Here is a 27939-nt window from a genome sequence, read left to right as displayed (position 1 = left end):
GGGTGTATATATGCAAAGCTGCCTGTTGAAGTAAGGCCTCAGAGGGGTAGCCGTGTTAGTTGGTATCTGCAAAACAATGAGCAGTCTTGTAGCACTGTAGAGACTAACAGATTTATTAGGGCATAAGCTTTGTGGATAAAACCCGTGTCATCAGATATGGGGTTTACCCATGACAACTTATGCCCTAGTAAATCAGTAAGTCTTTAAGGTGCCACAGGACTCCCTGTTGTTTTTGTTGAAATAAGGGAAGGTGTAGTAGAAGATGCACGCAAAAAACAGACAAGCATGCACACAAACTCTGATGTGTATGTGCATCTGAACAAACCACTGAATCTCATAACTGTCTGGTTAGTATTGACCGTGTGAAATGTATATAGCAATATGGTGTGTGAGGTAACAGGATTCCCCTAAACCTTTTGGAATCTGCCAGGCACCCAGGGGCAGCTCCGTGCATGTGCCGTGTGCATGGGATGCGGCGCGAGCCTGGGGTGAGGGGTTGCGCATGCGCTGGGTGCTCAGGGTTCAAGAATGGCTTGGGCTGGCCCTGCTCGCTAGGCGGGTGCACATAAATACCCCGGCAGATGCCATGGGGACCAGTGCCCTAAAGCAGCATTTCCCAATGGAAGTGGGGTGGGGGGGAACAGTAGAATCCCTGTGCTGGACTATCTGGCTGGTAGACACACTCATGCAGCCAGAGCACATTTACCAGCCAGGCAGTTCGAAACTACAAAACTGATACATCTAGTAATAATACAACTTACCTACTGAGAAAATACCAGACATGATAAAACCTATGGGTATGTCTACACTGCATGGCCATCCCGTGTCTACACAAGCCACCCATTATGTTAAAATATTTTTCAAAACATTGGGCGCGCTATTTTGGCATCCTGGTAACCCTCATGCCACGAGGGTTAAAGGATACCTCGAAATAGCACGTCATTTTGAAATTTGGCGCTGTGTAGATGCACCAAATTTCACAATAAGCTATTTTGATATAGATTTGAAATAAGATACACAATTTGTATAGTGCAAATTGCGTATTTTATTTCAAGTTTAGGGTGCTGTGTAGATGCACTACCAGGGTATTTCATTCTACACAGACTCTTTGTATGTCTACTACATGGCTCTGTTGCCATGAGAGAGAGAGAGAGAGAGAGCCATGTAGATTAGTTTACTAGAGATACCCAAATGAAGCAGCAGTAACTTCGACTTAGTGGAATTTCAAAATGGTGACCGGACGGAAACATGCAAATAAAGCCCAGGATATTTAAATCTTGGAATGAGGAGTAACAGTTAATTCGAACTAAGGGGTTTATCTCGGAATCCCGCTTCTCTGCCGCGTGTAGACGTGGGCAGTTACTTCAGGCTACTCAGTTTCCAAAATGGCGACCGGACGGGACTATGCTAATCAAGTGCAGGATATTTAAATCCCACGCTTCATTAGCAATTTTGGTTGCCCTCATTAGCCTCCCTAGTTCGAACTAGGGGGCTAGTGTAGACATACCCTATGTGATCTCTGTCTGGTTTGTAATTATTTCTGTCTTCTGTATAATTAATTTTGCTAAGTGTAAGTCAATTAAGGTGGTGGGGTATGATTGGCTAGTAAAATTATACTAAAAAATTGGTTATGGAATAACTAAGCAGGACTCTGGTTTAATTATATTAACTGAGGTCCAAAAAGTAATAGAAGCAGGAGGAAAGAAGCAAGAGGTTGGAAGAAGACCAAAGGGAAACAAGAAACACCAAGAAGAAAGGGGAAGACCTGGAAGAACTACTCCCCTCCAAGACACAGCCTAAGAACAGAGCTGCCAGGCTTCTGCTGCACGACTGTAACATGCAGCAGCTAAGATGCAGAGAGACTGACCTTGCCTGGAGGAAGTCTGCCTGTACCAGGATTGCTTAGCATGTGTTTTCTGCTTGTTTGAGATTTGTCAATAAATAGAGGATAAGAATATTAGTGTGTGATGCTCTTTCATTGGCTAAAGATCCTGCCAACCCATGGGAAGTTACACCCTGAGCCCTAGGAATTGGGGAAGGGTGGGAGTATAGGGATAACATATTAAAGTATTAAAAATGATTCCCCCAAGTGGAAGTGACTCCCCATAATTTGTTCCCCACAACTTAAAGTCTAAGTAGCATAAGTTTGTTAAGTAGAAGCATATAAGTGTTTAGATTTATTCTTGTTAAAGTGTTTAGATTTAGCGTTATCAGGCTTGATGAGTGTTTAGATTTATTATTATTATTTGTTAAGATTGTTAAATGTTTAGATTTATTACTATGTAGCGAGAAACAGCTCCCCTCTGTGTCCCAGGGCATGCTCAAGCTTTTGCAAGGGGCTGCTTGAAATTGACATTGCAGGGATACATTGTAACAATGCATTGTCAAGCCACTAACTGCTCTGGGAGCCAAGCCCTGTAATTGACTAAGGGCATTGTTACACAATTGACGCCTGTTCTCTTCGAAGCATTGTGAAGCAATTAACCCTAATCGCAAAAGTGAAACATTGTTGTAACTATAACAGTAACTAACTCAGCACTCAGAGAGAATGTTTTAAGAAATGCCACCCAGAAGCTTTTGTGACTTTTTGTAACTACAACTCTTGCATATGTAAAATTATTATTATACAAAATACTGTATGTGAAACATTAATTAGGGAATGTATGTAAGAGAGAGTGTGCTTGGAGGATGAATGAATGGTTTTGAGAGGTGCCAGCCTGAGAATGCAGCAACAAAGGGCTGAAGAAGGCATCAGGTGCCAGTGCAACCAAAAGGTGTCAAGTGGAGAAAACCAAGTACTGGAGGTCCACCCTATGAGATCACTGACAAGCACCTGACAGCCACCCTGGACATCAGCATGATGCAGCAATTCCCATGGACTGGCATAGGAAGAAATTCCTATAAGAACTGGACTAAAAGACTATGGAGTCAGAGTCCAAAATTCTGCTGCCAGCCCACCAGGAGCTTCAGATGCACTTCTGATCAGGACTTCACTCCCCACTCCCATCACTTGTGTACAGAATACCTGGCCAGTATTCTGTCACAAGCAACTTCCAGGCTGGTAACTATAACCTGAATGAATGTTATATATATTATTATTATCATCTTTACAATAAATGTGGCTTTTTGCCTTATCCCTCCCCCCATAAGATCCTGCTTGCTTTTATTGGTACAACAGGGGTGTGTCCCTTCAGTGTGGAAGGGATAGAGAAATGTATGCAGGTAACAGCCCCCCATCAAAGATGGAGGACCCATCTTGTCCTCCCTCATCCAGACCATCTGCCACCTGTCCAGCTGCAGGCACACAGCTCCCAGCCATGACAGACCCTTCCTTGGGAAGCCCTGCAGTCTTCCATTTCCTCATGGGGTAAACTCTCAGGAGCCAGGCCCCTGGATTCCTCAGCAGCCGTTTGGTCTCCAGGCTCTGTGTGAATGCTCTGCTCCAAGACATACACCTCTGTCACCTGGGGTTGGACCTGCATCCTGCTGTTCCCATGCCCTTCCTGGGCATACCACAGCCTGGGCAGACCCACTGACACTGGGCAATGACTCAGGGTTAGTGCAGGCTTCCTTCACCCCTCCCCGCAAATTGTCCAGCTCAGCTGGAGGAGAATCAAAGAGACTCTCTCTTGCCCCCTCCCCAGCCCCTGTGGCATTTATCTCTCCCTCTGGGATTTCAGCAACAGATTCCTTACCCCCAGCTAACAATCCCTGGAATGGACACAGCCACATTACAGCAGTCAGCGCCCTGAATCAATGGTGCAAAGTACTCAGCCAGTTCACGTAGCCTCTTTCCCTCTCCGTCCATTCCAAGTCGTATTAGTTTTAGAGCTTCCTCATGGGCAGCTTGGGCTTTTATGGCTTCTATCTCATGCTGCTTTAACTCCACCAGTGTCTTGTGTTCCACCTCCCTGGCTGCTTCCTGGATTCTGTACAGTTCCCATTCCTTCTGCATCTCACTCTATTTCCCTTCCCAAAATGAGCAAACAAAAAATAACAAACCAGCAACCACTTTGCCTGCCTTCCAATAACCACACTTAGAACCCACTTAAAATCACTACAAGCAACCAGAGCAACCAGATGTGCACACTTACCCTGCTTGTTGCGACACTGTCATGGGTGAGAATAATTCTAGGGCTTGCCCCGGAGTACCCAGCTGTCAGGAGAAACAGGTAGTTGGTCCATAGGACAGAAAGCTAGGCAGAGTGCAAGTTCAGACCCATTTCCAAGGCACAGCTCAGCAGCATAGCTCTGCAAGGATAGCACAGCACTTAAATATGTCAAGTGGGTGGGCCTATGCATCTCTCTAGCCAATCGGAAGAGTTTAGTTTATTCACTGGCTTCCAGCCTCAAACTGTTACCCCAACTGGGGAAAAGAGATTTAAGAGCAGGCCTCCAAAATCGTAAGATTGTCTTTAAAAATTGATCTTCAGAATAGAATACAAGGACGATTTTTCTCTTGGCTGTCTAGCCTTTGGGGCTCCTGTTTATAGCCTCTTTCTCTGCAACCACAAGGAATAGAAACGTGCTATTTTGTAAATGAAAGCTGAAATTTTGGTGTATTCCCCTAACTTCTGTGCATAGGGCTTTTCATTCCCACTGCTGCAAGGCTCACAGTAAGTCACAAAAGTCAGCAATGGTCTGTCTCGGGAGAGGCAGGATAGTCTAATGCAGGGGTCTCCAACCTTTTTAAGCACGAGATCACTTTTTGAATTTAAGTGCAATCCAAGATCTACCTCAAATATAAATACCCTTGCCCTGCCTCCTTCATGCCCCTTCTCTGCGGCCCTGCGCCCCTGCTCACGCCATCCTCCCTCCCTCCCCGACCTTCCCTCACTTTTACCAGGTAGGGGCAGAAGGTCGGGGTGCAGACTCTGGTCTTGGTTTAAGGCAGAAGTTCTCAAATTTTGTGATGCCACAACCCCCCTTAAGTTGCTCGTGAACCCCTGGGGACTTGGGACCCACATTTTGAGAGCCCCTGGATTAAGGGATATAGAATGAGAGAGGCTCAGAGCTGAACTTGGGGCAGGCAGTTGGGATGCCGGAGGGAGTTCTAGGTGCAGTCTCTGGGAGGGTGTTTGGATGCAGGAGTGCTCAGGGCTAGGGCAGGGATTTGGGGTACAGGAGGGGGTTCATGACTGGGGTAGGGTTTCAGGAGGTGGGCACTAGCTGGGCACTCTTTACCTCAGGGGGCTTTTGGGTGGCAGTGCAGTGGGGCTAAGGCAGGCTCACCCCTGCCCTGGCCCTGCACTATTCCCAAAAGCAGCCAGCAAACTCGCTCCCAAGTCCTGTTGTGCCCCCCTCCATAAATCCAAGTCGGGAGACAGGAACCTACAACTTTGGAAGAACTGCAAGGAATGACAGCACAAGATTTGGTGGCACTAGATGGCTGAGCAGCCAAAGCCCCGGTGGACTTCTGGATACACTGCCTTCGCATTGGACACTGTCCAACCCTCTGACAGCGATTTCAGGGGGAAGGTGTGACAGACACCGCTCCATGCTTTACGAAATGGACTAATGGACATGAATATACATAACTCAAAGGTGCTTTGAACAAATTATTTCATGTAACCCAGTGATCTCCCCCGATGATCCAAAACACGTGGGGGTATAGCAGTGCCCCCCCCCCCAGAATGTAGATAGCACCGCCTATCCATATGCACGTCTTTGTATTTAGTCACCATTGCTGTGAGGCAGGGTGCCTCAGTTTCCCCTTCCAAACAGCCATGCAAGATAACTGTGCCTCTGCAGCTATGCCTAGCTCTAAGCCCATGCACAGTCAGTAGCTTAGAAGCTGCGTGATTCTGGGATCCTTTTACCCCTGTCCTGAGGCTAGACAGCAGGAGCAGCCCGTGGCTATTGGCGGACTTGGCCGCCACGTAGGGCGCCGTCGCCCAGGGCACCCGATGATGACATCACAGGGGTGCCCGCCGATGATGTCAGTCCATTGACGGCCCTGCAGGCGGGGGCACCAATCGTGCATTCCGCCTGAGGCGCCAGCTGCTGCAGCCGGCTTCAGGCCGCTCCTGCTAGACAGCCAAGAGAAAAATCACCCCTGTGTTCTATTCTGAAGCTCCCAGTTTTTAAGACAATCTTACGATTCTGGGGGCCTGCTCTTAAAACCCTTTTCCTCAGTTGAAGTAACAGTTTGAGGCTGCAAGCTAGTGAACAAACTAAACTCTTCCGATTGGCTAGAGAGATGCATAAGCCCGCCCACTTGCCATATTTAACTTCTGCGTTATCCTTGCAGAAGTATGCTGCTGAGCTGTTCCTTGGAGATGGGTCTGAACTCGCACGCTGCCTATCTTTCTGTCCCATGGACCAGCTACCTGTTTCTCCTGACAGCTGAATACTCCAGGGTGAACCCTACAATTATTCTCACAGGACCACAAGGTAGGAGCACCCCCGGCGGGTTGTCTGTGACTGCACCCCATCACATTCTCTTTTTTGATCAGTTTCTTAATTTTCACAGAGGCTTCTTCTCTTTCTCGACCTTAACATGGTTTTTTATTTCAGCTCCTTTTCAAGCGACACAAATAAAATTTAAGACGGCTGCTAATGCCCAGTCCCTGGGGAGACGCTGTAGCAGACGCTGTAGCAGACACTGTTCCTGCAGCAACACACATACTGAGCAGCTGAAATGCCTTGTAAAACAGTTAGCTTTCTGTTTGTTAGAGTTACCTGGCCTGCTTCTCTGTGCTAGTTTGGCGCTATGCAGAACATTTACTCCTCCATTCTCCTTGAGCAGGATCTGAGCCCCGAAGGCAAGAAAAAACCCTTAATACAAAGGAGCCGTGTTGCAGAGGAGGAAGCGTATGCAATGTTTCGGTGGAGCCCATGTGACTGTATAGAGCAGATTAGCTTTTACGGTGTCCCTTTCTGCCACACCCCCAGCTGCCTGGTTAACTTTGTATAGGAAGGCATTCACAGAAGGTGTGACAGCATTTCGGACTGATACATTATTCCACGCTATTTGCCTGAACCACACAGACAGCTGGGCTGGAAAGCTCTTGTCAGCCTGTGTGACAAGTAGCTTCTCTGTACAGGATACTTTTTCCCCTTTGTTGCGGGCACATTCGCCCCCAGCTCTGGCTTAGCTTGGCTGCTGTTCTTCGGCCGTGCAGCTCGGAAGCAGATGTTGAGGGCATTGGGGGAGGGCACCGAGACAGGGGAATATTCAGGCCTCAGAAACCTTTACATGGTTTTTTATTTCAGCCCCTTTTCAAGTTGCAAGGGTTTTCCACCTCCCTCCAAAGCCTCAAGCTGAAGCGAGGCTCAGGTGGTTCATGGGTGACCGGTGCGGTGAACTTCCTCTAGCGCAGATACAGGAAGTTGTAGAATTCTGGAGTGTTGCCAAATAGCCTCTCACTCAGAGATTTCGAACACCTTGTCACTCCCAGGCCCCCCCCCCATTGAGTGCAGAAGGAAGTGTCTTCAGGCGGTCTCTTGCTTTGCTTGCACAGAACTGAAGGCTACTCTGCCAGGCTATGCTTTAGGGTTAGGAACATTTGGCTCCCACACTGAGCTCCGGCGTATCAAATCAGACCTGGCTTTACCGCAGGGTAGGAGAGTAAGAGACCAGTGTGACTTCAGGCTGTGTGTGCAGAGGAGGGAGGAGGGAGGCACCTCGTCCACCACTCTGGAGGTGGCTGCACCTGGAGCCTGGCATTTCGGTCTGCGTGCTTCCAAGGCAGGGGCAGTCTGGAGAGAAAGCAAAGGGAAGCGATGCAAAGGGTGCACAATGGGGTTGGTCCTGCTTTGGGCTGGGGGCTGGACTCATGATTTCCAGAGGTCTCTTCCAGCCCTAGGCTCCTATGATTCTAAAGGCTGGCAAGCAAGCCTGCTGTTGGGTACCAGAGGCTTGGGGCCATGCTGCCTGTCTTCCCAGTGCTGGGGCTGGTGGATCAGCTGCGAGGAGGGGAGTTGTTTCCTGGTCAGGGATCTGGCCAGCATGCCCGGCCCAGGGAGGCTGGTGCTGCACCTTCCAGTTCTGGCTCTCCACTCTGGCGCTCCAGGGCCAGGGGAAGCTGGGGCCACACTGCCCACCAAAGCTCTGGGGTCAGGGCAGGCTGCAGTCATGGCACATGCTGGCTTTCCAGAGCCCCAAGGCAGGCTCCAGTTATGCTGCTCACCAGAGCACCAGGTAGGGTTGCCAACCGGGCCAGACAGAGCCATGGGCGAGCCGGGCAGCTGCCCAGGGTGCCAACCCACGGGGGGGGGCACCTGATGGCAGCTGTAAGGGGCGCGCGGTGTCCCTTGCAGCTGCCATCAGGAGCCGCGCGCCCGGCTCCTGCAGCGCCGGCCCCGCAGCGCCGGACAGCAGTGCCCTTGCCTCTACAGCTGCGGGGCCATGCATGGCCCGGCACGTGCGCTAGCAGCACTGGCTGGGCCGGGCTCGGCAGCACATGCGCCGTGCGCCCCGGGGGCGGGCCCGTGCATGCTGGGGGACGGGGACGGGCTCACACCTCACAGGTGGGCCTGCACATGTGCCCTGCGCCCGGGGGCCGGCCCTGGTTGCCAAGAGTCTGGTTTTGAACAGGACAGTCCAGTATTTGAGGGTTCTGTCCAGGAAACAAATTGAGAAAATACCAGACATAAAATGAGGCTGCAGCAGGCGAAATGCTCAACCTTGCCTGGGGACTCAGCTGTGCCCACCAGATATGCCTGGATTTGCATTGTCCAAGCACATGGACTAAGGGCATAAAACAGAACACAGTGGCTCCATGCTGTGTATAAGAAGCTGGATATGAGTCAACAACAGTGGGCCCTTATAGCCAAGAAGGCTTACGGCATATTAGGGTGCATTAGGAAGAATATTGCCAGTAGATCTAGGGAAGTGATTGTTCCCCTTTATTCGGCTCTGGTGAGGCCACATCTGGAGTGTTACAGCCAGTTCTGGAGCCCCCATTATAGTAAGGATGTGGACACATTCTTCCTTTTCTAATAAGGAAAGTGTGGGAGTTCACCTATAATGATGGGAGAACCTCTCACAGCCCTGATCTTGGCTGAAAATGTCCAATGCTCATGATAATGCATGGTTCTGCCACATATTTTCCCCCAGATCACGAAAATAACTAATCTCTCTGTGGTGTCTATAAACTAGGGGTGAGCGTAACAATTCTACCACCCGAGTGTTGTGAAGCTCAGGAATCCATGTATAAATCTTGTAACAAAGGGAAAAGTATTCTGTATTTTTTTAGCTTGTCTGTCTAGCAATGACCATCAGAGGTCAGCATGCCCTCAAGGGTCAATTTGCTCTACATCCATAAGTTCCATTGTGTTCAGTTTACATCTATTTTTACTGAAAATGCCCTGGATTTTACAAACAGCATTATTCTTTTTTTTCTGACTCCCACTCTACTTTTTATCATTCCAATAGATAAAAACTTGTTTTATTAGAAAAACACAATATATTGCATTATCAATGTATATTATGATCAGACATTAGTGGGTGTATATATGCAAAGCTGCCTGTTGAAGTAAGGCCTCAGAGGAGTAGCCGTGTTAGTTGGTATCTGCAAAACAATGAGCAGTCTTGTAGCACTGTAGAGACTAACAGATTTATTAGGGCATAAGCTTTGTGGATAAAACCCGTGTCATCAGATATGGGGTTTACCCATGACAACTTATTCCCTAGTAAATCAGTAAGGGTATGTCTACACTACCCCCCTAGTTTGAACTAGGGGGGGTAATGTAGTCATACGGAGTTGCAAATGAAGCCCGGGATTTGAATTTCCTGGGCTTCATTTGCATAAAGCCGTCCGGCACCATTTTTAAATGCCGGCTAGGTCGGACCCCGTGCCACGCGGCTACACGCGGCACGGACTAGCTAGTTCGGATTAGGCTTCCTATCCGAACTAGCTGTACGCCTCGTGGAATGAGGAACGTGGAACGAGGTGTACAGCTAGTTCGGATTAGGAAGCCTAATCCGAACTAGCTAGTCCGTGCTGCGTGTAGCCGCGTGGCACGGGGTCCGACCTAGCTGGCATTTAAAAATGGCGCCGGCCGGCTTTATGCAAATGAAGCCCGGGAAATTCAAATCCCGGGCTTCATTTGCAACTCTGTATGACTACATTACCCCCCCTAGTTTGAACTAGGGGGGTAGTGTAGACATACCCTAAGTCTTTAAGGTGCCACAGGACTCCCTGTTGTTTTTGTTGAAATAAGAGAAAGTGTAGTAGAAGATGCACACAATAAACAGACAAGCATGCACACAAACTCTGATATGTATGTGCATCTGAACAAACCGCTGAATCTCATGTCCTTCACGTACACATTTCAAACTAATAGCAGATAATGATGTAACACACTAAAATGGGAAGAAAATGAAAATCTGTGTTGGAATACGTTTCAGAACCCAAGGAAGCAGTGGGAAGAAGAAGTACGTCCTTTTGTTTGTTTACACCTGCTTCCTATTCATTTCATTGGGTGATCCTTGGTTCTTATGTTATGCAAAAGCACTTGCCCAACACTATTCCTGGTTTTATAGGCTTCTATCATATCCCCCCGTGATGACGTGTAGGGGTTCCCCAACACTGCACCCCCGTAGCAGCAAGAACAGACTCCGCCAGCTGGTAGAATAGAGGGGATTTATTGCTTCTCCAGGATTCAGCACAGCATAGACGTGATGAGTCTTCAGGAGTCTGGGCCAGGATGCCTCAGACCCCTTGAGAGGGGGTCCCTGGGGCCCTAGATTCCAGCCCCCTCCTTAGACTGGTTCCTTCATGATTCCAGCCCAAGACTGACCCTTCCCCTGAACACTCACTTCCCTAGTTTCCTGGCTGCCCCGACTCCTCTGACTGGTTGCGTCTTTGTCTACCTGACTAAGCAGCCCACCTGCTGGGCAGTGTTCACAGGCAGAGGCTGGTAGGGGTCATTCACAGCCCACAACCCAAGCACAGCAACCAGCAAGGTACTGACACTACATCACAACATGTGGGTGAGTCAGTGGGAATCACACCTCAAAGCACAGAGGGACCCCGGGTTACAGAGCAGACAGCACCCCCACTACGCCACACTCCCTTATTTATCTTTTCCAGGCTGAAAGGTCCCAGGTTTTTAAATCTTTTGTCATACAGAAACTGTTTCATACTGTGATGGAATGCACCTCTGTAGTCACACCCTACACACCACTGTAATAATCTTTTTACAGAGTATGCCTTGTGTGGTGTCACCTGAAAACTCATAACTGTCTGGTTAGTACTGACCGGGTGAAATGTATATAGCAACATGGTGTGTGAGGTAACATGATTCCCCTAAAGGATGTTATCAGGACATGTTCCAAAGCTCACTGCCCTGCCCAGGCAGAAGTTGGCAAACAGGTCTGTCCTAACAATATGTGTTTGCCGTAATTTGTATTTCAGCTGTAAACAGAGTCATCAAGTAGAAAGGGGGGAGGGAGGAAACAAAAGGATACCCTGCATGCCATACACAGGGGATAAAACCTATGGGTATGTCTACACTGCACGGCCATCCCGTGTCTACACAAGCCACCCATTATGTCAAAATATTTTTCAGAATAATGGGCGTGCTATTTTGGCATCCTGATAACTCACAATAATTCACAATAACTCACAATAATTTCACAATAAGCTATTTTAAAATAGATTTGAAATAAGATACGCAATTTGCATAGTGCAAATTGCGTATTTTATTTCACGTTTAGGGTACTCTACCAGGGTATTTCCTTCAACACAGCCTCTTTGTCTCCAGGTTCTTAGCTGGAAATATTTTTCAAGAAGGGGACTGCAACTATTAAAAGGAGGAACCAACATCCCTAAAACACCCCATGATTACTTTGCCCACCTCATTCTTTGTGTCTCAGACAACAAAAGAAGCAACCATTAGGCTGGGGGAGGGGTCCCAACTTGAAGAGTTTGGTCAGTAATGCTATTGGAAGCATGTGGTGAGAAACTTTGCTTTAAAGCTCATATATATCGTGTTAAGCACTAGAAAGCATTTTATTATGTTTCTTCTTGTTGTTCCTGACTCTTATGCCTTAGCGCTTGCACTCAAAAATCTCTTTGGGTATGTCTACACTACCCCGCTAGTTCGAACTAGCGGGGTAATGTATGCATACCGCACTTGCTAATGAAGCCCGGGATTTGAATTTCCCGGGCTTCATTAGCATAAGCGGGGAGCCGCCATTTTTAAATCCCCGCTGCTTCGAACCCCGTGTAGCGCGGCTACACGGGGCTCGAACTAGGTAGTTCGGACTAGGGTCCTATTCCGAACTACTGGTACACCTCGTTTCACGAGGAGTAACGGTAGTTCGGAATAGGACCCTAGTCCGAACTACCTAGTTCGAGCCCCGTGTAGCCGCGCTACACGGGGTTCGAAGCAGCGGGGATTTAAAAATGGCGGCTCCCCGCTTATGCTAATGAAGCCCGGGAAATTCAAATCCCGGGCTTCATTAGCAAGTGCGGTATGCATACATTACCCCGCTAGTTCGAACTAGCGGGGTAGTGTAGACATACCCATAGTAGTTAATAAACTTGTTTTATTGTTTTATCCAATCCAGCATGTTTAAGTTAATATGTCTGAGTAACTCCATTTAAGGTGGCAAGCTGGTGTACATTATTCCTTTAAAGGAATGGCAAACAATATATTTGGACTGTCGGAGAGGGCTACACAGTATAAGACCTTTATTTCTGTGGGAAAATCTGGCACTGGGAGCATGTTGTGACCCTCCTGTGGTATAACCAAGGCCGGTAAGAGCCAGTGTGTAACCCAGATGTGGAAGGCAGGTTTCAGTTACACACAGACACTCAGGCTACGTCTACACTGCAGGCTTCTTGAGCAAGAGTGCGTCCACGCTACAAAAGCACATCGGAAAAGCAATGCACTTTTGCGCAAGAGAACATCCAAACTGCATGGATGCTCTCTTGCAAGAAAGCTCTGATTGCCATTAACAGAATGGCTACCAAGGCACCTGTGCTTCTTCCGATAGGCAAAAAAACCCCGTTTCTTGCCCACACACATCTTTCTGCTCAAGAGCTCTTGTGCAAAAAGGAGTTATTCCTTGTAGAAAAAAGGAATACTTGTACCGCAATAACCCCTCTGTCCTGTCGAGTCACTGTAAAATTTTCTTCTGCAAAAATGCTCTTGAGGTGTGGACACTCCGTGGGTTTTTGTGCAAAACCCCTGTAGAGTAGACTTAGCCTGAGTGTGTGGCTTGAATGCAGGAAGGCTGTTTGTAACTAGCCCATATGGGAGGTATTGCAATAAGGTGCTGTAAAGCACTCAGGATTGCAGGGTGACACAATGCCTCACTGATCTATTGAGTCCTGGTACGTCACACTTACCCAGTGGTGCAAGTGGAATCCATTTCTTACTGGATGGGGGGTAGTAGCTAACGGGGGACATGTGACCTCTGCAAGTGATCCTTCATGTGACTCCTTCCTGCCCCCTACCCTGGGGCTTCCATGCTCTCCCCGTCCCCACCTCAATGATTCACCCCCCCCCCTTATCTGGGGAGGGGCAGCTCTGCCTTCCTCTTGCTGTGCTGGGGGTCTCTGAAATTGCAGCAGTGAAAGGAGCAAAACTCCCATCCACACTGCTTCTTTTTGCACAAAAACCGGGTGTGCAAAAAGAAATGGCAGAAAATATGCTAAGGAGATTGTGATTTATGCTAATGAGGGACTCGTTAACATATTTTCTACTGGAAGAACTCACTGTGAAGATGTAGTCAGAGAGGAAGACACACAATCAGACAAACTTTGTCAAATATATAGTAGATATTTTGAGGTGGGTGACTGGAACTGAAGACCGTGTTAAATCTTTCTATTTGTTCTTAATATTCTGTTAAGTTTCTTCACTCCTATGGCACATTTAGGGGGCGTTTTCAGATTCCAAAATCTGTTGTTTGAATGGTAGCAGCTAATTTAGACCTAATCATTGGTTATGTAGGGTTGGGATTATATTTTCCCATGTGCATCACTTTGCATTAATCATACTGAATTTCTTTTGCCATTTTGCTGTGCAGACTCGGTGAAGAGACTTTGGAGGAAGGGAAGGACTGGCACAAACAGCCAATCATGACAGGGCAGAGAAAATCCAGACAAAACAGCAGAAAGTTCTCTGAGGGTATGTCTACACTTCATTCCTCTTTCAAGAGGGGAATTCAAATGAAGACATCTGAAATTGCAAATGAAGCAAGGATTTAAATATCTCGCTCTTCATTTGCATAATCGTGTACAGTCACTATTTCGAAATAAGGTATTCTGAAATAGCGGCCGTACACAATTATGCAAATGAAGCACGGGATATTTCAATCCCTGCTTAATTTGCAATTTCGGATGTCTACATTTCCATTCCTCTCTTGAAAGAGGAATGAAGTGTAAACATTTGGCTGATTATACCAATTGGCTGATTCTCTGGCTGATTCCTTTGTGCAGTCCTCCCCACCCCCAAGATTACATTGTGGGGGAAAAGGAAAGACTTGCACACTTAGTATCTCGCTGGGTATTTATACACACTCACTGCTGTTATATGTACCTTACATATTTCTTTATGTGTTACATACACACACGCATACACACGCTTTTCCTGTGAATGTGAATTTGTGGTCCTGTCCAACATTCCCCAAGGACTCTCTCTACTTCTCCTAGGGCTTGTTACAGTCTCCCTTGCCAATATCTGAGTGTTTGCTTTGTGTTACATGGCAACAGCTAAAATACAGGCACACCATTTCCAAGCACATGTGAGGCCTCCCTCAGCACATACCCCAGAGACCTAGGGAATGCTCTCCAGTCTGTGAGATGAGTGAAGCTTCTCCCACAAGCACTGCGCAAAGAGCACGCAAGTCTCTGACTTGGACTGCACCAGCAAATGCTCCCACACAAAGCAGCATTTGTAAGCAAAATTCTCAGAGTTCCCTCGGTACTGGGGGATCAGCATTTTTATTTTGATTTGGAAAGATGGAGACAGAGGACTTGTCAAGAGTAGGACAGCAGGTGTGTTGTTAGCACCTGTCATCTAAAGTTTAGTGTACACTAGACAGTGTAGATTTTAACAAGTACTTACACGTAGGGTTCACCCTAGGCTTTAACTTGAGCAGTTTAGCTTGAGTCTCAAGTTTTTGAAAATCATGAGTCAGGCTGAAAAAGGCAGAAGAATGGCTTAAAAATCGTAAGATTTTTAAGATACGTTTTAAATTTGCCTTGTTTTCTAATAATTTATTTTCAAACTTTTCTCTGCAATTGTGATGACTAGAAACTTCCTTTTTCTAAAAAAGTGCTCCATGATACAACCTCAGAAGTTGGGGCTTTAAGAAGAACTTCATATCCTGAGAGTAGAGCTGGGTAAAAAAATTTCAGAGGAAATTTCTGTTGGAATATGCAGTTTTGTCCAAATCAAAATGTTTTTCAGAAATGTATTAAATTCCATTATATTTTCAATGTAAAATTCATGTCGAACCTCTCTAATCCAGCATTTTCTGGATTGGCAACATCCAGGGTTCTGGCATGATGTTAGTTAGCTGAATGTCTGTTTATCATGGGTGTGGCCAAGTTTCCCTTCAGTCCCATAAACTTTGTTTACAAGCACCAGTTCTGGCTCTGAGTGTTCTGTGCTGTTATTTAGCTCTAATTTACACCTAAAATGTCTTCTGACATCCCAGCAAGCAGCGACCTCCTGTGGTCTGGCAAATTCTCTGGTTCGGCCAAATTATTTCCCCATACCTATAAAATCTGCCCATAAATCCCTGACCTCATTGCCATGGTCTCTATATAGTATCTGTGTATGTGACATATTCAGTGTGTTAGGTTACATAAAGATGATTTGTCAAGATTGACACATTTCAAGGTTCCTGAAAAGAAACCTTTCCACTCCGCAGGTAACATTTCCTAAATGTCAAATTTCCTTCCCCAGGGGAGGGGAAATCTGTTTCTTTTGCACATGTGGTTACGCTGCTGCTGCTGCCACCTGGGATTTGTTTGCGTTGGCTGGCTCAGACCCGCTCTTGGCGTCTCGAATTGAGATAGGGTCAGACTGTAAGAAAGAGGGGCTTCTCTCCAACACCCAGATCACCCCTTCTCTCCCCCTCCCCTTCCGCCATCACAGAGAGGCAGAGAGAGGGGTTGGGCTTGGGAATGAGATTCCACAGGGGAGGAAAAAAATTAAAAATCAGCAATAGACTACAAGCACCTTAAAGACTAACAAAACATGTAGCTGGTATCATGAGCTTTTATGGGCATAGCCCACTTCTTCAGATGACAGGAGTGTTAGAAGTCCAGGGGGAGGAGTGAGTGCAGCAGAGCGAGATGTTGGGGCTGGGGAAGAAGGCTGGCCAGTGTGGTGCAGGATCACCTGCCCAGACAGCTAACTGGGCCACAGTGGAAGTGGGCAATGAGCCAGATTAGGGGACCTTGAGCTACAAGGGGATGCAAGGCCATGGGGGAGGTGGTTGCGGGCAAGATGAATGGGGTGACCAGTAGGATTACGAGCTAGGTGCAGGGCACTCTGGGGGGATGAGAGGGGCGGGGAAGAGAAGGTGGGTGCAGGGCACTGTGAGGGGGAATGAGCTGGTCGGGGGGAAGGGAGAAGGTGGGTGCAGGGTACTGTGGGGAGATGAGCTGGGTGGGGGGCGAAGGAGGGTGCAGGGCTCTGTGGGGCAATGAGCTGGGTGGGGGGAGAAGGAGGGTGCAGGGCTCTGTGGGGCAATGAGCTGGGTGGAGGGAGAAGGGGGGTGTAGGGCCCAGTGGGGGGAGGAGCTGGGTGGAGGGAGGGGGGGTGCAGGGCTCTGTGGGGGAAGGAGCTGGGTGGGGGAGAAGGAGGGTGCAGGGCTCTGTGGGGGAGGAGCTGGGTGGGGGAGAAGGAGGGTGCAGGGCTCTGTGGGGGAGGAGCTGGGTGGGGAAAAAGGTGGGTGCAGGGCTCTGTGGGGGAGGAGCTGGGTGGGGGAGAAGGGGGGTGCAGAGCTCTGTGGGGGGAGGAGCTGGGTGGGGGAGAAGGGGGTGCAGGGCTCTGTGGGGGAGGAGCTGGGTGGGGGAGAAGGGGGGTGCAGAGCACTGTGGGGGGAGGAGCTGGGGGGAGGGAGGGGTGCAGGGCTCTGTGGGGGAGGAGCTGGGTGGGGGAGAAGGGGGGTGCAGGGCCCAGTGGGGGGGAGGAGCTGGGGGTTGGTGCAGGACACTGTGTGTTGGGGGGATGAGCTGGGCTGGGGAGGGGGGGGCAGCTTTTTCCCACAGCCTCTCTGTCGTGGGGGCTCAGTCCCTGGTGCAGCCCCGCCCCCATAAGCGGCAGCGCTGAGCGGGGGTCGTGTCCTGTGGGACAGTTCAGTCCAATAGAGCAGAGGGAGGCCTCTGTCACCATGGCAACCGGAGAAGCAGGGCGTAGGCGAGTAAATTCAGGGGGCGAGGCTATAGGCTCCCAGTAGCCAATCAGGGTAGAGCTGCAGGCGCGAGAGCCAGTCATCGCACACGGTGAACGACCTCCTCTGTGAACCGCATTTGGAGTGGGGCGGGACCGCAGGGGGCGGGTGGGCGTGGGCCGGGATCCAATGGGGCTCCGGGGGCGGGGCCTCACCTGGGAAGGGGGCGGGGCCTCACCTGCGGGCGGTGGGCCGAGCCGGGCGGTGTCAGTGAGGCTCTGGCAGCGCCGGGTGGTGTTTCTCGGAGCTCGCTGGCACAGTTGGGAGCGCGGCGATGGCTGGTCTCGGCAAGTGGGGCCGGTGGCACCTCCTGCTGCTCAGCGCCGCTTCCTGTGAGTGCCGGGCCGGGGGGCAGTGAGACCGGGGGGGCGGGAATAGGAGGGCATAGAGATAGTGGGGGGGGTAAAGGAAGGGGGCTAGAGACAGGGACAATGAGCGGCGCCGCCCGGGCAGAGTGGCGGGTGGAGGAACCGTGGGACGGAGGGGAAGATGGGGCGGGGGGAGAAGGAGGGGGCAGGGGCGGGGAAAGGAGGGCGGTGGGGCTGGGGGGAGAAAGGAGGGGGCAGGGGCGGAGGGGGGGAAAGGAGGGGGCAGGGGCGGAGGGGGGGGAAAGGAAGGGGCAGGGGCAGTGGGACGGGTGGGGAATGGAGGGGGCAGGGGCGGAGGGGGAGAAAGGAGGGGGCAGGGGCAGTGGGACGGGTGGGGAATGGAGGGGGCAGGGGCGGAGGGGGAGAAAGGAGGGGGCAGGGGCAGTGGGGCGGGTGGGGAATGGAGGGGGCAGGGGCGGAGGGGGAGAAAGGAGGGGGCAGGGGCAGTGGGGCGGGTGGGGAATGGAGGGGGCAGGGGCAGTGGGGCAGGTGGGGAATGGAGGGGGCAGGGGCGGAGGGGGAGAAAGGAGGGGGCAAGGGCAGTGGGGCGGGGGGGAATGGAGGGGGCAGTGGGCGGGGGGGAGAAAGGAGGGGGCAGGGGCAGTGGGGCGGGTGGGGAGAAAGGGGGGGCAGGGGCAGTGGGGAGAAAGGAGGGGGCAAGGGCAGTGGGGGGGTGGCGCCCGGGGCAGCACGGCGCCTGGCCGGACACACAGCGGGGCGGGGGAGTGGACGAGACAGGGGCACTGGGAAGGGGTAGAGGACGGGGCGGGTCAGTGAGGCGGGCGGGGACGGAGAGGGCAGACGGGGAAGTGGCAGGAAGGGCGGGGTGCGGGAGAGGACAGTGCGGACGCGTGGAGGAGGGGCAGATCAGACACTTCTTTTGGTTGCGGGAAGTCGGGGTGTCTGCATTGTATGGTCGGGGGTGGTGGCGTTGGGGTCTCTACACGGAGCTGCCTGTCTCTGGTGCTGGGACCCCAATCTCTTGGGGCGGGCTGCCTTTGCTCGCGGGTCTCACTCCTTGCTTCACAGCTCGTTTGTTTTGTTGCGGAGCCTTTTCTCAGCTGAGACCCCCACCCTGGCTGGCCTGTGCTGCTGTTGCGCTTTGAACGTTACGCTAAGCATTTTGGAGCATTTAGTTTGAACCTGTGTAAAACACTCCTGGGCAGATAAACGGCCCGGGAGAGTAGAGGGGTGGATTTTAGCGATGCTTCATTCTGAATTTTTGCTTGGTCTGAAATGAGAGAAGAAGTTTCTTTCTGTGTGAATTAAACAGTCTGTAAAATACTAGTTCTTTCTTATCGTAATCACTCGGAGGGGCCTGTGCTAAGATACCCAGTGCAGAAGGTCCCTTATCATGATAGTCAGAGACCCGACAACACACAGATACCTCTAAGAAGTGTTAACAAGAACAGCCGGGATTCTGGAAACTGGAAGCTCTCTAAAAATCCAGTGCAGTCTTCACCCTTGAGGTTACTCACTTCTTGCAATTGAACAATGAAAATAGGGCGATTGGGTTGCAAGATTTGGTTTTTTTTTTATTGTAGCCTTTCTGTAATTGTTCCAGTGAGTTAATGCACTTCCTCATGTTTGGATTGCAGATACTGCTGGGGAAGCTTTGTTTATTTAAAACTGACCTGCTGGGAGGGGGTTGTTCCCTTTGTGCTGCTTTGTGATGTGTAACTGTAGCCTGAACATTTTAAGGTTTTATTTGCTTTCTGTTACCTTATAGTTAGGAATTTCAAGCTTGAGATGTGAATTTGGACAGAGGGAGACTGATCTGAAATACTGAGCTGGCAGCATAGATGGTAGTTGAACTTCTTTGCAATTTAGTTTACTTGGCTATAAGGTATAGATGAAGAGCCCTATACAACTTCCACAGAAAGATGGAGTGGGGATGAGGATTTTCAGAAAGACCTATTGATGGAGGATTAGAGATGTAGGAGAATCAGAAGAGAACAGTTCACTGCTGAGGAAAAGGGTTTTAACTCATGCTCACTAAGGCACAGCAATTTAGCTTTAAACTTGGGTTAGCAGTGCTAGCTCATCTGAGGCTGCCCTATAGATTTTAACAGTATACGAATAAGAGTTAAATGCTGTGTTGCTGTAAAATGCAGGACAATGTAGCACTTTAAAGACTAACAAGATGGTTTATTAGATGATGAGCTTTCGTGGGCCAGACCCACTTCCTCAGATCAAATAGTGGAAGAAAGTAGTCACAACCATATATATCAAAGGATACAATTTAAAAAAATGAACAAATATGAAAAGGACAAATCACATTGCAGAACAGAAGGAGGATGCGGGGGGGTGGGAAGGGGGAGGAAGGAAGGTAAGTGTCTGTGAATTGCTGATATTAAAGGTAGGGAGAGTGGGATGTTTGTGAGTTAATGGTATTACAGGTGATAATTGGGGAAACTGTCTTGATAATGGGTGAGAAAGTTCAAAGACTTGTTAAGTCCTTGTCGGTAAGTGTCGAATTTTAACATGAATGACAGTTCAGAGGATTCCCTTTCAAGTGCAGATGTAAAAGGTCTTTGTAGCAGAATGCAGGTGGCTAAGTCATTTAGAGAGTGTCCTTTCTGGTTAAAGTGGCAAGAAACTGTTTTCTCTTTGTGATCTTGTCTAATATCTGTTTTGTGGGCATTAATCCTTTGGCGAAGTGTCTGAGATGTTTGTCCAATGTACATAGCAGACGGACACTTTCGGCACATGATAGCGTAGATTATATTTCTGGATGCGCAGGAATATGTGTTCTTGATCTTATAACTCACTTGGTTAGGTCCAATAATGGTATCAGCAGAATGAATATGTGGACAAAGCTGGCAACGGGGTTTGTTGCAAGGGAAGGTACCAGGGTTGGTATTAGTGTGGTATGTCCTGTGGTGGTTGGTAAGAATCATCTTGAGGTTAGGTGGTTGTCTATAGGAGACTATGGGTCTGTCTCCCAGAGCCTCTTTGAGTATGGTATCCTGTTCCAATATAGGCTGTAGTTTCTTGATAATGTGTTGGACAGGTTTAAGTTGGGGGTTGTAGGTGATGACAAGTGGTGTTCTATTGTTGGTTTTCTTGGGTCTGTCTTGAAGTAGATGGTTTCTAGGTATTCGTCTGGCTCTTTCAATTTGCTTTTTTGTTTCTCTGGGTGGGTAGTTGAGATTTATAAATGCTTGGTAGAGATCCTGAAGCTTCTGGTCTCTGTCAGTGGGGTTAGAGCAGATGCGGTTGTATCGAAGGGCTTGGCTATAGACGATGGATCGTGTGGTGTGTTCTGGATGGGAGCTGGATGCATGTAGGTAACTGTATGAGTCAGTGGGTTTTCTGTAGAGAGTGGTGTCTAATTTTCCATTGTTGATTTGTACGGTGGTGTCCAGGAAGTGGATCTCTCGTGTAGAATGGTCCAGGCTGAGGTTGATGGTGGGGTGTAGGTTGTTGAAATCTCTGTGGAATATCTCCAGTGTTTCTTGGCCATGTGTCCAGATCATAAAGATGTCATCGATGTACCGTAGGTAGAGGAGGGGTGAAAGGGGACGGGAGTTGAGGAAACGTTGTTCTAGGTCAGCCATAAAGATGTTAGCATACTGTGGGGCCATGCGTGTACCCATGGCTGTGCCGCTGATCTGGAGGTATAAGTTGTTCTCAAACCGGAAATAATTGTGGGTGAGAACAAAGTTACATAGGTCTGCTATCAGGTTGGCAGTAGTGTCCTCTGGGATAGTGTTTCTAATTGCTTGTAATCCGTCTTCATGTGGGATGTTGGTATATAGAGCTTCTACATCCATGGTGGCAAGGATGGTATTATTGGGGAGGTTATCGATGTTTTGTAATTTCCTTAGGAAGTCAGTAGTGTCTCGGAGATAGCTGGGGGTATTGGTTACGAAGGGTTTGAGAAGAGTGTCTACATAGCTGGATAGACCAGTAGTGAGCGTGCCAATACCAGAGATGATGGGACGTCCGGGGTGCCCAGGTTTATGGATCTTGGGAAGTAGATAGAACAATCCTGGTCGGGGGTCAGAAGGTGATTCTGTGAGGATTTGTTCCCGAGTAGCTGTGGGGAGGCTTTTAAGGAGACAGTGTAGTTTCTTTTGGTAGTCCAAGGTGGGATCAGAGGGGAGAGGTTTGTAAAATGTGGTGTTCGAGAGTTGTCTGGTTGCCTCCTGGTTATAGTCGGCCTTATTCATAATGACCACAGCACCCCCTTTGTCAGCTGGTTTGATTACAATGTCCAGGTTGTTTTTGAGACTCTGGATGGCATGGTGTTCAGCGCGGCTAAGATTGTGATCTTCACTGTTTTGTCCTAAATTAGCTACCCTTGAGTTAAGCATACTTTTTTTATGTAGACATACCCAAGAGTGGTGAAAGGGCAGCTGGGATTGGAGGGATAGATGGAGAAGTTGAGTACTTCATGGAGAACAGGAGAGAATGAATTTGAAATGGAGGCAATCAGCCTGGTCATGAAGGTTTTGTCAGATCGCTACTGTTCTTGTATTGTGGACTGAGATGCTGGGGGGGGGGGGGGGGGCGGGGGGGAGGGAGGGAGAAGGGGGGGAGGAAGGAAAGTTGACAGGACAGATCTTCAAATGGGGGGGAGGGGGAGTCTAGGGTGGATAAGTGAAGGGAGGAGGGAATCAACTAGGAAAGGGCTGGAAGCAGATGACTGTCAGTAGTAATGAACAGGAAGTCCCGGAAAACAATATTTCCTTCCATTAGCTCTGGTTGATGTCAAAATCTAGTTAATTCTCTAGTGAGTCAGTGTGTTCAGCAAAAGCTCAAATCTCTCTCTCATGGAAAGGGGGGGGAGCAAAAACACAATTCAATTTAGGCCTTTTTTGTTTGTTCTTTAGAATGAACATGTCTTCCCCTGTTTGCAAGTTGCTTAAATCAAAAACCCTACCCGGTTCCATTGAATTTCTAAAAATCAATGGCAGATGTGACTTCTGGTTTTAAGTGTACATTTAGCTTTGAATACACTTTCTAATAATTCCAGAATGCGTGTGTAGCTCCTGCGATCAGGCTTTGGTTTCTACCTTCCTTTTTTACTTCTAGATGGCATTCTTGATAAGCCAGGTAAATTGACCACTTCTCTGTTCCAAAACATCTTGGTTCCTTTTAGCCATCTCTTTCCTGTCTTGACAAATCAAATATTTTTTCTTAGACTGTGAGCTCTCTGGGAAAGGGGTCTGTCAGAGTTGTTTGTACATTGTCTAGTACAATGGAGCCCTAATTCTGGTGGAGGTGCTTTGGGGCCCCCACAGTAGAAATGACAAATGCTGACTGCAGAAAGCTCTAGCCAGTCCATAAGGAGGATATTTCTATACAGATTGAACCCCCTAAAATCTGGGACTGTCTAGACCACAGATATTGCTGGACCAGAAAGCCTCGGTTGCCCAGTTTCTGAAGTGCATCCTGAGCTAGGCCGGTGGTGGTGAGCACAGTCCTGGCCAGGGCTGGTGGGTGGGAGCGCAGCCCAAACTGGGGCTAGAGGCAGCAGGACCCGCAGTCCTCGCTGGGGCTGGTGACAGAGAGCACAGCTCCGGCCAGTGCTGGAGTCAGTGGGGCTGGCCCCACAGAGGGTGCAGCCCTGGCTAGGGTTGGAGGCAGCGGAGCCAGCCACTGTCCACAGCTGCTGCGGTGAGGGACATAGCTTTGGCCAGGCTGGCACAGTGGGGGGCAGGAGGCTGTGACAGGGAGCACAGCTCCAGTCGGGAGCAGAGCCCTACACCTGGGTAGGAAGCCTTGATCTCCCCTTGTCTGGCAAACTCTGTGGTCCAGGTCTGGAGGGAGCCGAACAGGGGAGGTTCGACTTGGACCTCTGAATCCATGGACTGTGAACTGGCTGGATCAATGGACTGTGATCAGTTCAGTGGGTGTTGATTTGAGCCTGTACTAGACTCAATGACTCAGCCACTGATCAGTACTCTATTTGAATGTGACATGAAAGATGAGTCCATGGGAAAGCATCTCCTGTTGACACACACCACAATTTAAAGACGTGGCAGTAAGTAGATCTAAAGTTATGCAAATTCAGCTACGATATTAACCTAGCTGAAGTTGTGTGACTTAGATCTCCCCATGTAGTGCAGACCAACTAAAAGAATCAACAATAATTTAAAATTGGCTCCCAATACAGGTGTTTCTTTAAATGGGTTAAGCAGCAGTCATTTTTCCCATAAGTTGTATTTACAGATTTAATCTCTAATAAAATTAGTAGTAAGAGCAATATGTTTGATGTAATGGTATCTGTAGGGATTGAGCCAATTGTGCAAAGGGTAGGACTTGCAGAAGGATTCAAGAACCTCTGGGGAAGCTGCTGGTTTAAACTAAACTACTATTGACAAGGTCCTGTCAGAGCAGAGATCTTCCCTTTCTCTCTCTGAGCTTTTTAAAATCACCAGCGGGAACATGTCTCTTTCATAAGCCTGAACTCTTCATCCCTGAGGGATGCAATGACAAAGTGACTGCTGATCCAGATGCTGGAGGGAAAATCTCCTTTACTGGAAGCACAAAGATCCCAATAATGCAGGGCAGCAGGATAAGGCATCTGAATGGGAATGCGGAGACTTGAGTCAGTTCCTTATTTTGCCACAGGCTTCCAGTGTGACATTGGCAAGTCACTTAATCTTAGGGATGTAAAATAATTGGTTAACCAGTAAATCATGATGTTTAACTGATTTGGAGGGGGAGGGGCATGGCGCGGCACGGCACGGCAGATGAGCTACTCTGTCCATAAACAGGTGCTGCTCTGGCACCCCCACCCGCTGTGACTGGGTTGGAGAGGCCCCTGCCTACAAAGTTTCCAACCTCGCTGCAGATGGGGGCTGCTCTGTTACCCCCCCCTCCACTAACTCCTGCCTTTTATCTACTCCATCCCCCACCACTTAAACATCACCCTTCTTACCAGTTCTGGTTATCAGTTAACCTTTCATATCCCTCCTGAATCTACCCTGTGCCTCAAGTATCAGAGGGGTAGCCCTGCTAGTCTAAATCTGCAAAATCGGTGAGGAGTCCTGTGGCACCTTATAGACTTCAGTTAGTCTATAAGGTGCCACAGGACTCCTCGCCCCTGTGCCTCAGTTTGCTATCTATCAAATGAGGAATAATACCTATCTTCATAGCAGTGTGTGGTTAAAATCCCTTGGTATTTGAGGTGCTCAGCTATAACTACCTACAATGCTTTTGCTCGATAGGATGTTTGTGTTCAGGGTTATGGCTTTTGAAGAATCTCTGTAGTGAATCTGGGTTCCTAATACATAATAGCAAACAAGCACAACGTTGCTGTCCCCAATGTGGGATGGGGATGAATTGACTGAGATGCAATCCTAAATCGGTTTGCCTTTGTAAACGGATACATCTCATTTACCAGCATGGTTGTGCTAAGGTGTAAAATCTATTACTGGACTTTAACCTGCTGTTAAACATGGCCAGAAGAGTACCACAGACAGGTATAGACACAGATTGTTGTTGGAAAAAGGTGATCAGTTGAAGGGGCTATTTCTCTGGGATTTGTGTTTTCCGCTGAAAAGGGAGTGGGGGGAATACTGCTATGGCTAAGAAAATCCAGTTCCTTGTTGTGCTGATGGCTGTTATGTTTCATCATTCAACAAGTACCCAAACTTGCTTGAGTTCTGTCAGGATGTCCATTTGAGCTGGATGTTCTTAGTAATGCTCAGATGTTAATTTTGGTCCATCCGGATGCTGGAACAAACAGCAGGTGTGGAATTCTAACATGGAGACATCAAGTAATTTGGGACCCCTGTAGCAGAGGAAGAAGAATGTTGCTTTTTTGGGTGTGAAACCTTGACAACTTGCTGCTCTTGAAAGGAGCTCTTTCAATGCAAAAGGTACCATTAATGATTAGACCATTGTTGACTTGTGGCCGAATCCCAGTCTAGGGCAGGGGGAAGAGGAATACTCAAGAGCTCTGTGTAACAGTGGTTCTCATAGGTTGGTGTGGTCATAATGATTTGTTTGGGGATCAAGTGTGCAAAAGCTTTCAGTTGACAATCTAGTGACCCAAGTAGGGTTTGGCAGGGAGTTGGAAGGGTGTGTGGCTTTGTCTACACTTGCCTTCTTTGGGAAATCCACCTTTGCATCACTAGTCTTGGTAGCACTTGTATAGACCAGTCTTTAGTGCTTTTGCTGCCATGCTATCTAGACCTTTACTGAGCAGAGTTAGACAACAGTTTAACCAAGTGTTTAAAAGCCCTGTGACCAGCCCATGCTGATGTTGCACTGGTGTTTCTAATGGCATTAGCCCAACTGAGGCCCTTGTTTGCTGAACTATCAGAATTTAATTTTTCTGAAGATGAATTTTTGAGACAATCAAGTTATGACCCTGGGGAGTGAGGGGTGTGTGTGTGTGTGGGGGGGGGGAACGGCTCTGTGTGAAGTCATGATAATGGGACAGATTTCCCCATCTGTCCTGCAACAATCAAATGGGCACAACTATTATCACGTCCATACTATTATCTAGCCCAGTATATTGTCTTTCTACAGTGGGCAATGCCAAGTGCATCAGAGGGAATGAACAAAAAGCAAGGTGATCACTGAAGGATCCATCCGTTGGCTCCCATTCCAAGCTCCTGGCAACAGGGGGATGTTTCAGAGCAAGGTTTGCATCCCTGCCCATCCTGTGTAATGGCCATTAATGGACCTATCTTCCATAAACTTACTTGGTTTTCCTTTTGAACCCTGTTAGAGCCGGCATGCTGTGATATTTATGTTGCACTGTCCAAGAAGCCTTGACTATGTTTGTCTAACTGATATTTTCCTTTCTGCACACTTGAGGACGGAACTTGGCATTATTGCCTATCTCATCTTCCATAAGATAAGTATGACTTAGCTCTCAGTACTGCAAACTGGTGGCTCTTCTCTGAGTACCTTGCGGTTTGACAGTGTACGTTACTATGGAGAGGTCTCCAATGTGCCGAAGGGCTGCTTGCCCCAGTAGACAGAGGGAGAGACTGACTTGTTTACACAGGTTCTCAAATGACTCAGTCTTGTCTGGCTTCTGAATCTGTTTGGCATCCAAGCTGCTTTGCAACTTCTGAGCTATTCTGAGCTCTGCCTGCTGCTGTCCAGTGTCCAGAAGAGGTATCAACCCTCTCCAGTCAGGTCTGGCTATTGTAATGATCATTGGAATGGCTTTAGAATCCAGCAGAGCCAGACACGCTCTGGTGCGGCTTGGTTTGTGCCCTGAGTGCTCCCCTTTGTCCATGCTCTGGCCCTAGGCTGTGGCTGTATTCCTGTGAGTTCTCCATATGCATGCCATGCCCGAAACTGAGACACAGTAGCAGGGAGGCTGCTCCCAGAACAGTGCATGCCTGGACAAAGGTGAGTATGGGTGTTAGCCTTCAGTTAGAGCAACAGAAGGCTGTCTGCAGAAGCCTGCAGAAGTTGTGGCATTGCTTACACTCTGGCTATATTTTTATGGCTCTCTTAGAGGGCTTAGCACCATTAAATAAAAGGTGCATCACATGAATGGGTACCAGAGCCCATGGCATGTAACCGTGGGGGGAGTGTCTATGCCTCTATCCGGTTCTGAGCAGTGTGTTCCTTTTCTAATATAAATAGAAACCATGGGAAATGTCTTGCTAGTGGAGCACACCGTGGGCTTTGATATAGTTAGCAAACATGTCACTACTTATGGGGGGGGAGGGGAAGTGGGGCAGAGGTGACCCCTTACAAATCAGGTAACAGGACATAGCCAGATGAGGTTAGGGTTACCAGATGGCTTTAAAAAAAAAAAAAAACCAGACACAGCTGATCTCTGAACGGGAGGGGGATTGATCGAGGGGGGAGGGGGAAAGAACTGGCTGGCTGGGAGGGGGTCAGGGGAAGCAGGGCTGGTCTGGGGGGAGGGTGGGGAGGGCTGGCCACGAGGGGGTTGGGAGTAGCTGGGCTGGCCGGGGGAGATTGGGGGAAGGAACTGACTGGCAGGAAGCAAGGCTGGCCAGGAGGGAGTTGGTGGGAGTGGGGCTGACTCAGGTGCACCCAAATCCTGGGCAGGGGGCATGGGTGAGTCTGGCCCTGAGGATTCCATCCTGCCGCCCTCCTCTCTACTGTGTACTGCCTGGCTGGTAGACACGCTCATGCAGTACGCAACTACGTACTGATATTCATGATAACCATAAAACTTACTTAATTAGAAAATACGGAACATCTATATGTCCGGTATTTTCTCAATTTGTTTCCCAGGCAGAAAGCTCAAAT

At 48.8% G+C, this 27939-nt stretch overlaps 1 protein-coding gene across 2 annotated transcripts in view; it reads left to right on the top strand.

Annotated features, from left to right (window-relative positions):
• Nucleotides 1-6264: 6264 nt before the first annotated feature.
• Nucleotides 6265-27939, top strand: part of F11R (F11 receptor) — a 73712-nt gene continuing 52037 nt past the window's right edge. The window contains exon 1 of one of the 2 annotated variants that reach the window (XM_006115220.4): nt 6265-6393. In XM_006115220.4, coding sequence (XP_006115282.4) covers nt 6279-6393 — 115 coding nt within the window. In that variant the 5' untranslated portion in view covers nt 6265-6278. Of the gene's footprint in view, nt 6394-17540; nt 17698-27939 lie in introns of those variants that run through there. The other variant, XR_016347693.1, reaches the window with a different exon arrangement.

This window comes from Pelodiscus sinensis, chromosome 22 (assembly GCF_052426305.1).
Source record: "Pelodiscus sinensis isolate ZL-2025 chromosome 22, ASM5242630v1, whole genome shotgun sequence".
Classification (NCBI taxonomy): domain Eukaryota; kingdom Metazoa; phylum Chordata; order Testudines; family Trionychidae; genus Pelodiscus; species Pelodiscus sinensis.
Note: the sequence above shows the minus strand (reverse complement) of the source record. Positions and strands in the feature narration are given on the sequence as shown.